This window comes from Nerophis ophidion, linkage group LG17 (genome assembly GCF_033978795.1).
Source record: "Nerophis ophidion isolate RoL-2023_Sa linkage group LG17, RoL_Noph_v1.0, whole genome shotgun sequence".
NCBI lineage: Eukaryota > Metazoa > Chordata > Actinopteri > Syngnathiformes > Syngnathidae > Nerophis > Nerophis ophidion.
In genome coordinates, this window is record NC_084627.1 from 13,966,169 (window position 1) to 13,980,248 (window position 14,080).

General features: G+C 38.9%; 1 protein-coding gene across 1 annotated transcript; it reads left to right on the forward strand.

The window, feature by feature from the left end:
• The first annotated feature begins 48 nt into the window (after nucleotides 1-48).
• Nucleotides 49-8,201, forward strand: LOC133536585 (ADP-ribosylation factor-like protein 3). Its single transcript, XM_061877222.1, has 6 exons — nucleotides 49-170; nucleotides 4,716-4,859; nucleotides 4,928-5,044; nucleotides 5,118-5,168; nucleotides 7,364-7,549; nucleotides 7,657-8,201. The coding sequence occupies exons 1-6, from the start codon at nucleotides 168-170 to the stop codon at nucleotides 7,702-7,704; spliced, it is 549 nt and encodes a 182-aa protein (XP_061733206.1). The 5' UTR covers nucleotides 49-167; the 3' UTR covers nucleotides 7,705-8,201.
• The last annotated feature ends 5,879 nt before the right edge of the window (nucleotides 8,202-14,080 follow it).

Consider the following 14,080-nt stretch of genomic DNA (forward strand, 5'->3'; position numbering starts at 1 on the left):
AGTGGGTTTCAGTAGGCCTTTAGTCTGTATGGTGTTTGTTAACGACTCTGATGTCACGCAGCATTACTGTTCCACCGGGAAGAGAAAGTGACGGTTGATCTTCCTCGTGGTCATGTTAATCCAGTCAGCCTGAGCAAGAAGCAGCAGGTACTTCACTGGACGACAACATGGTAAGTTATTAGATTTAGACAAACTTTAATGATGCACAAGGGAAATTATTCCACACAGTAGCTCAGTTACCAAGGATGGAAAGGATAATACAGGTATAAAGTAGACTAAAAATGTACTGTTGGAGCAATATAAAATATAACATATATATATATATATATATATATATATATATATATAATATATCAGTATATTTTAATACTGATATATCATATTTTCATATAATTTATACAATATATAACAATTACCATGTACAATATTACAGTATATGTAACAGCTGCAGCATAAAGTAGAGAATAGATCCAGCAGAAAATATACATTATAAACAAAGAGAGGTAGCTAACATAGAAGTTGTCAAGTAATAGACCGATATCATCTATTGCTGTATGGCGAGTGATTATACAGCTGGATGGAGCGCGGCATGATCGAGTTCTTATGTAACACATTTAACTCATAAATAGCTAACCAAGGAATTATTGTTTTTTCATTGCACTGTGCATTCAATCAGGGACATCTCATTCGGCACAAATAAATGAAAAAAAGAAGAAAAATGAGCAGAAATAGCTTGAGTCAAATCCAGATTTATAGAAGTTTTCTTGAATATTCCTTAATACGTCGGATTCAAACCTGGACATTAGCATGTGACAGGTCTGCAGAGTGGAGTGACAGTGTTTTATTCTTAGCTGTGTCCCGTGGGAAGTAAATAACTTGAGCCCAAGCCTTTCTGATTTCTTGTTGGACACAATCCAGTCACCCTGTTTGCATTCCTAATCTCATGCCAGCGCAGGGAGATTTCCCCAAGCAAGTGCATGCATGCACACAAAAATTGCGGGAAAAATAATTTTTAGTATTGTTTTTGTACACTTGGTGCCACCTCAAAAATGTACCACCATTTTGCTACCTCTGTTCGGATTTAGCTTCAAATATGTTGCTCAGTTGCGGTTTGTCACGTATGTATTGAGTTAAACAATAATAATTTACATTTCAGCTACACTAAATTGGCCGTAGTGTGTGAATGTGTTGGCCCTGCGATGAGGTGGCAACTTGTCCAGGGTGTTCCCCGCCTTTTACCCGATTGCAGCTGACATAGGCTTCAACCCCTACGCCACCCTGAGAGGGACAAGCGGTAGAAAATTGATGGATGGCATTGACAATCCTTATGTCAAACAAGAACGTGCGTCTTCCTCCTTTCTGTGTTTTAAATGGTGAAAAACAGCTAGTAAGGGGCGGCTAACAATGCAGGTAAGAGTACCACTGCTAGTAAACAAAAAGTTCCTTCTTAGGCAGTGTTTTTCAAGCACTGTGCCGCGCGGGAAATATTATGCAACTTCACCTAATTGGTCCCAAAAATTTTTTTTGCAAATCAATAATTATAATCTGCAAATAATGTGCCGTTGCTTAGTGACTGTGCTGTGTGGAACTCGGCAAGGTAACCACATAATACTCCATGTCAGTAGGTGGCAGCAGGTAGTTAATTGCTTTGTTAAAGTTATAGTACCAATGATTGACCCATCACCCTTGATCGCCCCCTGTGAGGTGAGGGGAGCAGTGGGCAGCAGCTGTGCCGCGCCTGGGAATCATTTAGGGTGATTTATCCCCCCAATTCCAACCCTTGATGCTGAGTGCCAGGCAGGGAGGTAATGGGGCCCAATTTTTATAGTCTTTGGTATGACTCGGCCAGGATTCGAACTCACGACCTACCGATCTCAGGGCGGACACTCTACCCACTAGGCCACTGAGTAGGTTTGTAAAAATCGGAATGTGTCGGGCGAGACGAGGATGATTTGTTGTGATTCCAATATGCAGACCACAGCAAGCAGGTAAAAAGGTATGTATGGCTTAAACCAGTGGTTCTCAAATGGGGGTACGCGTACCCCTGGGGGTACTTGAAGGTATGCCTAAGGGTACGTGAGATTTTTAAAAAATATTCTAAAAATACCAACACTTCAAAAAATCCTTTATAAATATATTTATTGAATAATACTTCAACAAAATATGAATGTAAGTTTATAAACTGTGAAAGGAAATGCAACAATGCAATATTCAGTGTTGACAACTAGATTTTTTGTGGACATGTTCCATAAATATTGATGTTAAAGATTTATTTTTCTGTGAAGAAATGTTTAGAACTAAGTTCATGAATCCAGTTGGATCTCTATTACAATCCCCAAAGAGGGCACTTTAAGTTGATGATTACTTCTATGTATATACATTTTTATTCATAATTGAGTCACTTGTTTATTTTTCAACAAGTTTTCAGTTATTTTTATATCTTTTTTTTTCCAAATAGTTCAAGAAAGACCACTACAAATGAGCAATATTTTGCACTATTATACTATTTATTGAATCAGAAACTGATGAGATAGTGCTGTTGTGACAGTCGCTTTCTGTGGTCGTGCGGGTTCAATGGACCACCCAGGAAGGACATGGCTTTCTAGCAGGTTTGACTTCTTTATTTTGCAATAAAGCTTTGTCTCAGGACGGATCGCTTTTCAGCTGCTCCTTTGCACTGCTCGCTCACGGTCCGCTCTTTCAGCCGCCGTCGTCCTCGTCTACGCCTCACTCTCTGTTGCTCTTCGATCGCTGCTGCGGACTGTCCTCCTTCTGCCCCGATCTCTCCTCCTCCCCTTTTATACAGTGTGAGGAGATAAGACAATTGTTTCCCGGTGTGCGAGCCACGCACCTGATCTCGCTCGTAGCGTCGCTCCTGGCACTCTCCGCCTCTCCACAGCTGTATTTTACTTCTTTATCTCTTTTTTCAACCAAAAATGCTTTGCTCTGATTAGGGGGTACTTGAATTTAAAAAAATGTTCACATCACTGAAAAAAGTTTGAGAACCACTGGCTTAAACCAAAAATGACAAAAAGAAAAAGGCAATGGCTGTGCAAAACGAAAGTAAAACGGAACTGGCTAGAAAGTAAACAGAAACAGAATGCTGGACGACAGCAAAAACTTACGGCGTCTACAAAGTACATCCGTACATGACATGACAATCAACAATGTCCACACAAAGAAGGATAGCAACAACTTAAAGGCCTACTGAAACCCACTACTACCGACCACGCAGTCTGATAGTTTATATATCAATGATGAAATATTAACATTTCAACACATGCCAATACGGCCTTTTTAGTTTACTAAATTGCAATTTTTAAATTTCGCGCTAAGTATCCTGTTGAAAACGTTGCGGTATGATGACGCGTGCGCATGACCTCTCGGATTGTAGCGGACTTGTTGTTCCATCCCCGATCCCAGCTATAAGTCGTCTGCTTTAATCGCAGAATTACACAGTATTCTGGACATCTGTGTTGCTGAATCTTTTGCAATTTGTTCAATTAATAATGGAGACGTCAAAGAAGAAAGATGTAGGTGGGAAGCGGTGTATTGCGGCTGCCTTTAGCAACACAAACACAGCCGGTGTTTCCTTGTTTACATTCCCGAAATATGACGGTGAACCTTTACTGTGGCGGTCAAGCGAACATGGTTTCCTACCACATGTCAAACGGCAGGTTTCGGTGAGAAAATTGTGGTAATAAGTTGGCTCTTACCGTAGACATGAGTTGATAGCTGGCGTCGTTCCTCGTGCACCTGTCAAAAAGGCAGCTGCGGACTCTCTTGCCTCCTCCGATCGGCCGCCCCCAAAAGTGGGATGCTTCCACCGTGGAGGAGGGGGAAAAAAAGCTCAGCCAGGCCCCAACGGCTGCCTTCGTTTCGCCTCGTCGAGAAACGTGGCTTCCCTCAGAGACGCTGGCGTTCATCACACCCGTGGCCACACCCCTCCAACTTTCAGGTACCATGTAATCTCACTAAAACACTAGTTACACAGTAAGCAGATAAGGGATTTTTCAGAATTATCCTAGTAAATGTGTCTAATAACATCTAAATCGCTCCCGCTGCTGTCTTTTTTTTTTTTTGGTAGTCTTCACTCTAACTTTCCTCATCCACAAATCTTTAATCCTTGCTCAGATTCATGGGGAAATCATCGCTTTCTCGGTCCGAATCGCTCTCTCTGCTGGTGGCCATGATTGTAAACAATGTGAGGATGTGAGGAGCTCCACAACCCGTGACGTCACGCGCACATCGTCTGCTACTTCCGGTACAGGCAAGGCTTTTTTATTAGCGACCAAAAGTTGCAAACTTTATTGTCGATGTTCTCTACTAAATCCTTTCTGCAAAAATATGGCAATATCGCGAAATGATCAAGTATGACACATAGAATGGTTTAAATAAGAACATTTTCATTTCAGTAGGCCTTTAAACAACCTTGCTTGATAACACAAAGCAGTTGGGAATAGCGCTCAAAGGAAGACTTGAAACTAAAACACAGACAAAACAGGAAGGGCCACCAAAATAACAGCGCAAGACAAGAACTAAAGCGTAGGAAAACACCAACAAACTCAAAATAAGGCACGACGACCTGGTGGAGTATCATTTTTTTATGTTTTCTGCTGGTTGTGTGCGTCTGTACTTTTAAATGAAAAAAAAATGTGCCTTGCCTCAAAAAAGGTGGAAAAACACTGTCTTAGGTTATATGATATCAATGTAAGGGCTTGCTGTCCATCCTGCGGAGGCTGAAGCAGCCTCAGGACCAGGAGGTGCGTTTACTGCTGCTGGGTTTGGACAACGCCGGCAAGACCACTTTACTCAAACAGCTGGCGGCGGAGGACATCAGCCACATCACACCCACACAAGTACACAACACACACACAACCTGCGGTAAATCAGTGACTGGGCTTTGACTCCAATCATGTGCGAGCAGGGTTTCAACATCAAGAGTGTTCAGTCGACGGGCTTCAAGTTGAACGTGTGGGACATCGGAGGTCAGCGTAAGATCCGACCCTACTGGAAGAACTACTTTGAGAACACAGATGTGCTGGTAGGCTTGACTGTATGTACAGTAGACTGCATATTCACACGTGTACTTACATGTGCTGTGTCGTTATCTACAGATCTATGTGATCGACAGCTCGGACAAAAAGCGATTTGAAGAGACCAGTCTGGTAAGAATGATATGTTTTGTTATTGGGCTCATTAGGAGGGATGAGATGATCGATATAAGCTTATTTTTCGGAAAGAAGTAAATGATGGCCATTGCTGATTAATTTCTTAAAATGTCGATCACAAATGCCGATTTCCTCAGGCTGATACTGAACTGTTTAGTTTTTTTTAGTCCAATGGTTGACAAGCGGCTAGCAGCTAATTATGTGTCTCCATATACCCACTGTGGAGCCGCTTCATTCAGATAATGGGGGCGGTATAGCTCGGTTGGTAGCGTGGCCGTGCCGGCAACTTGAGGGTTCCTGGTTCAATCCCCGCTTCTGCCATCCTAGTTACTGCCGTTGTGTCCTTGGGCAAGACACTTTACCCACCTGCTCCCAGTGCCACTCACACTGGTTTAAATGTAAGTCAGGTATTGGGTTTCACTATGCTTTAAAGGGGAACATTATCACAATTTCAAAAGGGTTAAAAACAATAAAAATCAGTTCCCAGTGGCTTGTTGTATTTTTTGAAGTTTTTTTCCAAATTCTACCTGTCCCGAAATATCCCTAAATAAAGCTTTAAAGTGCCTTATTTTCGCTATCTTCGAAACCACTATCCATTTCCCTGTGACGTCATACAGGGCTGCCAATACAAACAACATGGCGGTTACCACAGCAAGATATAGCGACATTAGCTCGGATTCGGACTCGGATTTCAGCGACTTAAGCGATTCAACAGATTAAGCATGTATTGAAACAGATGGTCGGAGTATGGAGGCAGATAGAAAAAACGAAATTGAAGAAAAAACTGAAGCTATTGAGCGAATAGCTTTTGACGCTATTCGGCCATAGCGTGGGTGTACCTAATGAATTGGTCCATAGCATGGCTGCCTTATTAGCATCGCCGGTAAAATGTGTGGACCAAACGATCAGGACTTTCGCATCTTGTGACACTGGAGCAACTTAAATCCGTCGATTGGTAAGTGTTTGTTTCGCATTAAATGTGGGTATCTAGTTTCAAATGTACATAAAGCTAGCGTAAATAGCATGTTAGCATCGATTAGCGTAGCATGTTAGCATCGATTAGCTGGCAGTCATGCCGTGACCAAATATGTCTGATTAGCACATAAGTCAACAACATCAACAAAACTCACCTTTGTGATTTCGTTGACTTAATCGTTGCAAATGCATCTGCAGGTTATCCATACATCTCTGTGCCATGTCTGTCTTAGCATCGCCGGTCAAATGGGAAGACACTCTGGTACATTCAATGGGGGTCTGGCGGCAGATTTCTTGCCAGTGGTGCAACTTGAATCCCTCCCTGTTAGTGTTGTTACACCCTCCAACAACACACCGACGAGGCATGATGTCTCCAAGGTTCCAAAAAATTGTCGAAAAAACGGAAAATAACAGAGCTGAGACCCGGTGTTCGTAATGTGAAAATGAATATGGCGGGTGTGTTACCTCGGTGACGTCACGTTCTGACGTCATCGCTAAAAGACCGATAAACAGAAAGGCGTTTAATTTGCCAAAATTCACCCATTTAGAGTTCGGAAATCGGTTAAAAAAATACATGGTCTTTTTTCTGCAACATCAAGGTATATATTGACGCTTGCATAGGTTTGGTGATAATGTTCCCCTTTAAAGGCCTACTGAAATGAGATTTTTTTATTTCAACGTTGGATTGATTTGCCAATGCAAACAGACAGCATCCTCCGAAGGATCCAGAATCAAACAAAATCATGCAAATCATATCAAATATTGGTCTCCTGGATTTTTATATGTTTCCCTCATGTGTCAAGGTCTGGTTGTTTTGCAACTGCTTGTTCCACAACAACCGTGGATCCCTTGGTCATAACAAACAGTCATAACGTTTTGTAGACTGGTTAGAGCGACCCCAAATTCAACTTTCCCCTACATATGATCCTTTGGTTCTGAATAGGAAAAAAAGAAAGGAGCAGACCTCTTGAGGCTTTTTCACAGATTTTGTTTTAGGACTTCAACAGACACAAAATATGGTATAAAAGTCAGAATTTCCACTACACACCTTATCACTTTTTAAAAAGATTTCAAATAAAAGTGAAGTGAAAATGCATTGAATTTAGCCCGTATACCAACATTTTCAGTATTACATCGGACTATCCTCCATTCTAAATTATAGGACTTCTTTTGAGGTGTTGAGGTGTTAAGATGTCACGTCTACCTATTTATTTCAGGAGCTGTCTGAGTTACTGGAAGAAGAGGAGCTGGCCGCAGTGCCGCTGCTCATCTTCGCCAACAAGCAGGACCTGATGACCGCCATGCCGGCCTTCGAGCTGGCGGAGAGCCTCAACCTGCACACCGTACGAGACCGAATGTGGCAAGTCCAGGCCTGCTCCGCCATCACGGCTGAGGGATTGCAAGTAAACACAACTATGTACAAACACCTAATCACAGCAATACACTAATGAGGTAGCGAGTAACGACATTTATACAGCACTTTATCTCTAATTCTGTATTCCTCCACCAGGATGGCATGAGCTGGGTTTGCAGGAATATAAAGTTTGGGAAGAAATGAATCCCAGAATATCTGCTGCAGGATCTTGTCATGTTTCAGTCCACTTATCTCTAAAAATAATCTTTAGTGTATTGTATATAATGTAAATATTACTCTACTTGAACTGTACACGTGGGACAAGCGGTAGAAAATGGATGAAATATTAAAACACAAAGGAATGATGGTATAACTAGCAATAAATATGTGTATGTTTCCTAAGTGAACACTAGAGAGCGCTATTGCACCAGTCTTGTTCCTAATACTGTACATATTGGTAATCAATTACCAAACCAAGTTAATAGTTGATGTTTCAACTTTTTTATAATAGACACAATGTGGACTTTTTAGCAGAGCTTTAAAAAAAAAAGTGTGTCATTTTTGGATCCTACCACAGCCCTGGAATAGCTTGGAAGATGTTTCTGGTCCCTTCCAATGTTGTTTTTAGGGGGTTCTAGCTTATCTTACCGAGAAAAAAATTAACAGGATTTTTCAGCAGATTTGAAAATAGGTCAGGTTTATTTTTTGCAATTTTGAGATCTTGCGACTGACATCGGTTTAGAAGATATGTTTGGTCTTTGGGGTCATTCCAGGGCATGCCATTTTTGCTTTAGGAGGCTCCAAAGCTACCTCACTGGAGAAAATATATATAATTTTTAATCAACACTCAAAAATAGGTTAAAAGAATTACAGATATTTCTGCCTCTGAACCCACTGACATGGGTTTGGCAAGGTTTTTTCAGGTCCAGCCAGGTCACCTAAAGCTGATTTGAGAGGTTTCTGGACCACCTCACTATACAAAATAAAATATACTTTAAATTCAAATTAAAGAATCACTTGAAAGTACTCATTTTCTGGGACTGACCTGTGCCCTGATGTGGGTTTAGAAGGGTTTTCTGGTCCTCTTAGCGTTTGGAGGTCTAAGGTTCTCGCCCTCACTGAAAAAAGATAACTTAAAAGGGTCAAATTTTCTGCTGTTTTTTCATTCTGGAGGTTTTCTTATTCCCCCAAAAAACAAAAACTGGAAATGTTGACCTGATAAAAACTACAAAAATGTACACAATGAATCGCTTAAAACGTCTGATTTTCTGGGTCTGACTTATGCCCTGATGTGGGTTTAGAGGGGTTTTCTGGTCCTTTTAGTGTTTGGGGGTCTAAGGTTCTCGGCCTCACTCAGAAAAAATGGCCTAAAAGGGTCATATTTTCTGTTGTTTTTTCATTCGGGAAGTTTTCTTATTCCGAAAACAAACAAAAAAAAACGGAAATGTTGACCTGATAAAAACTACAAAAATGTACACAATAAATCGCTTGAAAAGTCAGATTTTCTGGGTCTGACCTGTGCCCTGATGTGGGTTTAGAGGGGTTTTCTGGTCCTTTTAGTGTTTGGGGGTCTCAGGTTCTTGGCCTTACTCAGAATAAATGGCCTAATAGGGTCATATTTTCTATTGTTTTTTCATTCTGGAAGTTTTCTTATTCCTAAAACAAACAAAAAAAAACGGAAATGTTGACCTGATAAAAACTACAAAAATGTACACAATGAATCGCTTGAAACGTCTGATTTTCTGGGTCTGACTTGTGCCCTGATGTGGGTTTAGAAGGGTTTTCTACTCCTCTTAGTGTTTGGAGGTCAAAGGTTCCAAGCCTCACTGAAAAAAAATGGCTTAAAAGGGTCATATTGTCTGCTGTTTTTTCATTCTGGAGGTTTTCTTATTCCTCCCAAAAAACAAAAACTGGAAATGTTGACCTGATAAAAACTACAAAATTGTACACAATGAATCGCTTGAAACGTCTGATTTTCTGGGTCTGACTTGTGCCCTGATGTGGGTTTAGAGGGGTTTTCTGGTCCTTTAGTGTTTGGGAGGGCCAAGGTTCTCGGCCTCACTCAGGAAAAATGGCTTAAAAGGGTCACATTTTCTGTTGTTATTTCATTCTGGAAGTTTTGTTATTCCCAAAAAAAAACAAAAAAAATGGAAATGTTTACCTGCTAAAAACTACAAAAATGTACACAATGAATTGCTTGAAAGGTCTGATTTTCTGGGTCTGACCTGTGCCCTGATGTGGGTTTAGAAGGGTTTTCTAGTCCTCTTATTGTTTGGAGGTTAAAGGTTCTCAGCCTCTGGAAAAAAATGGCTTAAAAGGGTCATAATTTCTGTTGTTTTTTAATTTTGGAGGTTTTCTTATTCCCCCAAAAAACAAAAACTGGAAATGTTGACCTGATAAAAACTACAAAAATGTACACAATGAATCGCTTAAAAACGTCTGATCGTCTAGGTTTGACCTGTGCCCTGATGTGGGTTTAGAAGGGTTTTCTGGTCCTCTTAGTGTTTCGGGGTCTAAGGTTCTCGGCCTCACTGAAAAAAAATAGCTTAAAAGGGTCATGTTTTCTGTTGTTTTTTAATTCTGGAGGTTTTCTTATTCCCCCCAAAAAAACAAAAACTGGAAATGTTGACCTGATAAAACAACAAAAAAGTACACAACGAATCCCTTGATGACTGTTTGAAGTGTTCCGTTAAAAAAATTTCTAACATTTTTTGGGCCCGACCTGCTGCTTTGGCGAGCTGTTAAATATTGGTTTGGGTCATTTCGCGGACCATTTGGTTGGGTTTAGAACAGCCACATTGGTTAAAATGGTTTCTACCATTTTTGAGTCCTTCTGTGGGATTCAAAATGCATTGTATTTAATAATGCACATACAAACTAACATCAAGAACTGTAAAAGTCTCGTTTGGGTTTGGTGTCTTTGCAGCACTAATCTAAAGTGACCAAGTGGTCCGACATGAGGACATTTACATAAAAAGCTTTTTTCTGCCACTAATAACTCCTGCACTACAATTTGCATTTATATAGGCCCCTTCATAGCAACATGATTTGCTGCCTTTACCCATTGTAAAATAAACCTCCTCCTTTGGCTTTGAGTTACAGACCCTGCTGCTGCTGTAAGCTTGGATGCTTTTAATGCCTGATCTTCAACAAGTGCAGAAATCCCCAAACTGACTTGTATTAGGGCTCACGCTATAGAAGGGACACGCTCGTACTTGACCTGGGCGAGGGGTCAACATAGTAGAAACATTGCAAAGAGCTGCAAACCTGCTCATGCAAATGCACTCCTCCAAAAGGTCTCCGAAGGAGGAGAAAGTCATGAATAAGGAAATGAAAGTCTGCCATGTGAGACTGAAAATAAATGTCCCCCCTCTTAATCATTAACATCAAATCCATGCAATAATCAACCAACCTTTAAGAGAGAGGGGAAAAAATGGACCCAATTACATACAAAGCTAGCCCGGCAAATCTTTTTTTTTTTCAATTTGATATCAAACAAAGGCGTCCAGCGCCTTTAACTCCCGAAAGAACAGGAGTGGATTTAGCAAATAGAGAGTGGTGGTTAACTCTCCTGGCTTAATCTCAAACGAGATGGGAGGCAGTCAGGCCTGCAGAGGGCCATAAATCACGGGACTTTCCCAGCCACTCAGCCCTGCACACTGGCCTCCCACACAGGGGACGCCAAGGCCACAGTCTGATTGACTCCTGCAGGCCTCAGAGGGGCGAGAGAGAAAAAGAAAAGGTGGCGAGAGTATCTTTGGACTTAATTACAGCGTCGACAGCCTTACACTTACAGTAGATCATTGAACAAAATAGTAGAGATACGGATTTCATTTTTAAAGGGTAATTTTGGTAATAATTCCTAGTTTGTGCAAAATAGCTTATATATTTATGTGTTCTCATTCCAAAAAATCAAACGTCCCACATAACAATATTATTGTGATTATTTAAAAAATATTTTTGATTGATTTATATCTGTATATTTTTTTATGTATTTGCACTTAAAAAATTATGTTGTTTTTCTTTACTTTTTGTTGAATTCTTAAAGGTTACTATTAAAAGTAACTATTCACACAGTTAGTCTCTGCAAAACAGCTGGTATATTTCCTATTTAAAAAAATGAAATGCCCAAGCCCAAATATGATTATGGTAACAATTTTTAAAATGTTTTGCATTTATTTATATTTTGAGAATATTATTTTTATTTTTATTTGGAAAATCATTTTGTTTTACTTATATTGGGAATAACTCTCTATCCTTTAAACGGCCAGTCCGTGCATAACAGACATGCTTATATGGCATCTGTGAATCTTTAAAACATCTAATGTCCCAAAAATATCATTACTTTAACCATTGTTAAAAGTTTGTCTTTTTAGTTATATTGTCAGTATTATTATTTTCCTAAAAAAATTGTGTTTTTGTTTTTTATTGTATTTTTAAGGGTTTTATTTGTGAAAATTACCAATTAATAAAAGTGGCGCAAAACAAACACATTTTGTGTATTGTATTTTTATTTTATATAGGATTGATGTATTTTTATGACATGTTAAATGTATAATTTTCAAATATTTGTTCAATTCTTAAAGGGGCACTGCACTTTTTGGGAGAATTTTGCTTATTGTTGATCATCATTCTGAAAGACATGACAAAGGATGTATTTTTTATTTTAATGCATTCTAACTCCTAAATAAATGTAAATAAAAGTCAGCTTACAGCATGACCAATAGGAGGTCCTCTGTTATGCCCATAAAACCCAATAAATAACCATTCAAAACAGCCAACAATACTCCATTTACATTTTGTGACTTGAATATTAACCAAGTATAAGTGATATTGTTATAATGGTCAACGCAGACAAACTATTTATAGCGGTGCTGTGATCACTTCCGTGTGTCCTATATTTATAGTGGTCTGCTGTTTCCTCGTTTCCTTGCTCTTTAAACATTATTTCAGATCATAAATCATGCCTCTCACCTGAAAAGTTCATGACTGAGGATATAATCCGACAAGTTGGGACACTTTGACAACCACTTAGGACCTGGAAGTGAAAAAAAGCAAACGTTGTAATGCTTTTTTTTAAATTAACGCGCAGTGTATGCTTAAAATGATCAAAATACGTAAACATTAAATGTTATCTAATGTGCCTGTTACTACTTTACATATATACACTTACATCATGCATATAAAACTTTAATATTTGGATGTTTTTTAAGGGATTTAAAGGCAGAATAGAGCGTCTCCCTTAGGCTTCATTGTAAGTGGACTTTTGATCATATGTATTAATATCTGCAATGCATAAAAAAAAAATACATCCGTCGTCATGTCAATCATAATGATTGTGAACGATCGGCAAGATTCTCCCCAAAAAGTGCAGTTCCCCTTTCAAATACATTTCCTTTTATTATTTACTGTACTTATACTGTACATAAAAAAAGATGCAAGATTAATTGTAACACATTTTTAATAATACACATTTTATACAACAAAGGACTTTTGGGCGCACAAATATTTACTTCTAGATTATATTACAACATTACAAGCAAATAGCGTATTGTTCTTCTATGGCAGTGGTTCTCAAATGGGGGTATGCGTACCCCTGGGGGTACTTGAAGGTATTCCAAGGGGTATGTGAGATTTTTTTTTAAATATTCTAAAAATAACAACAATTCAAAAATCTTTTATAAATATGTTCATTGAATATTACTTCAACAACATATGAATTTAAGTTCATAAACTGTGAAAAAAAATACAGCAATGCAGCTTGACAGCTAGATTTTTTTTGTGGACACGTTCCATAAATATTGATGTTAAAGATTTCTTTTTTTTTTGTGAAGAAATGTTTCGAATTCAGTTCATGAATCCAGATGGATCTCTATTACAATCCCCAAAGAGGGCACTTTAAATTGATGATTACTTCTATGTGTAGAAATCTTTATTTAAAATTGAATCACTTGTTTATTTTTCAACAAGTTTTTAGTTATTTTTATGTCTTTTTTTTCCAAATAGTTCAAGAAAGACCACTACAAATGCGCAACATTTTGCAATGTTATACAATTTAATAAATCAGAAACTGATGACATAGTGCTTTATTTTACTTCTTTATCACTTTTGTTCAACCAAAATGCTTTGCTCTGATTAGGGGGTACTGGAATGAAAAAAATGTTCACAGGGGGTACATCACCGAAAAAAGGTTGAGAACCACTGTTCTATGGACAGCCAACTATGTGAGAATAGATCAACAACGCCTCTGCTGGTTGTAGCCTACTAGTGCACTCCATTTTAACTTCAAAACTAGGGCTGTGAATCTTTTGGTGTCCCACGATTCGATTCAATATAGATTCTTGGGGTCCCGATTCGATAATATATAGATTTTTTTCGATTCAACACGATTCTCGATTCATTCAATACATAGGATTTCAGCAGGATCTACCTCAGTCTGCTGATAGCAGAGTAGTAGATTTTTTTTTAAGAAAGCTTTTATAGTTATAAAGGACAATGTTTTACCAACTGATTGCAATAATGTAAATTTGTTTTAACTATTAAACGAACCAAGAATATTACTTTTTTTATCTTTGTGAAA

Bases quoted from the DNA above. Each gene is read 5' to 3' on its own strand.
- LOC133536585 (XM_061877222.1), top strand. The intron at 4,860-4,927 runs GTACACAACACA...ATGTGCGAGCAG, and splicing joins GCCACATCACACCCACACAA to GGTTTCAACATCAAGAGTGT. The intron at 5,169-7,363 runs GTAAGAATGATA...TATTTATTTCAG, and splicing joins GATTTGAAGAGACCAGTCTG to GAGCTGTCTGAGTTACTGGA.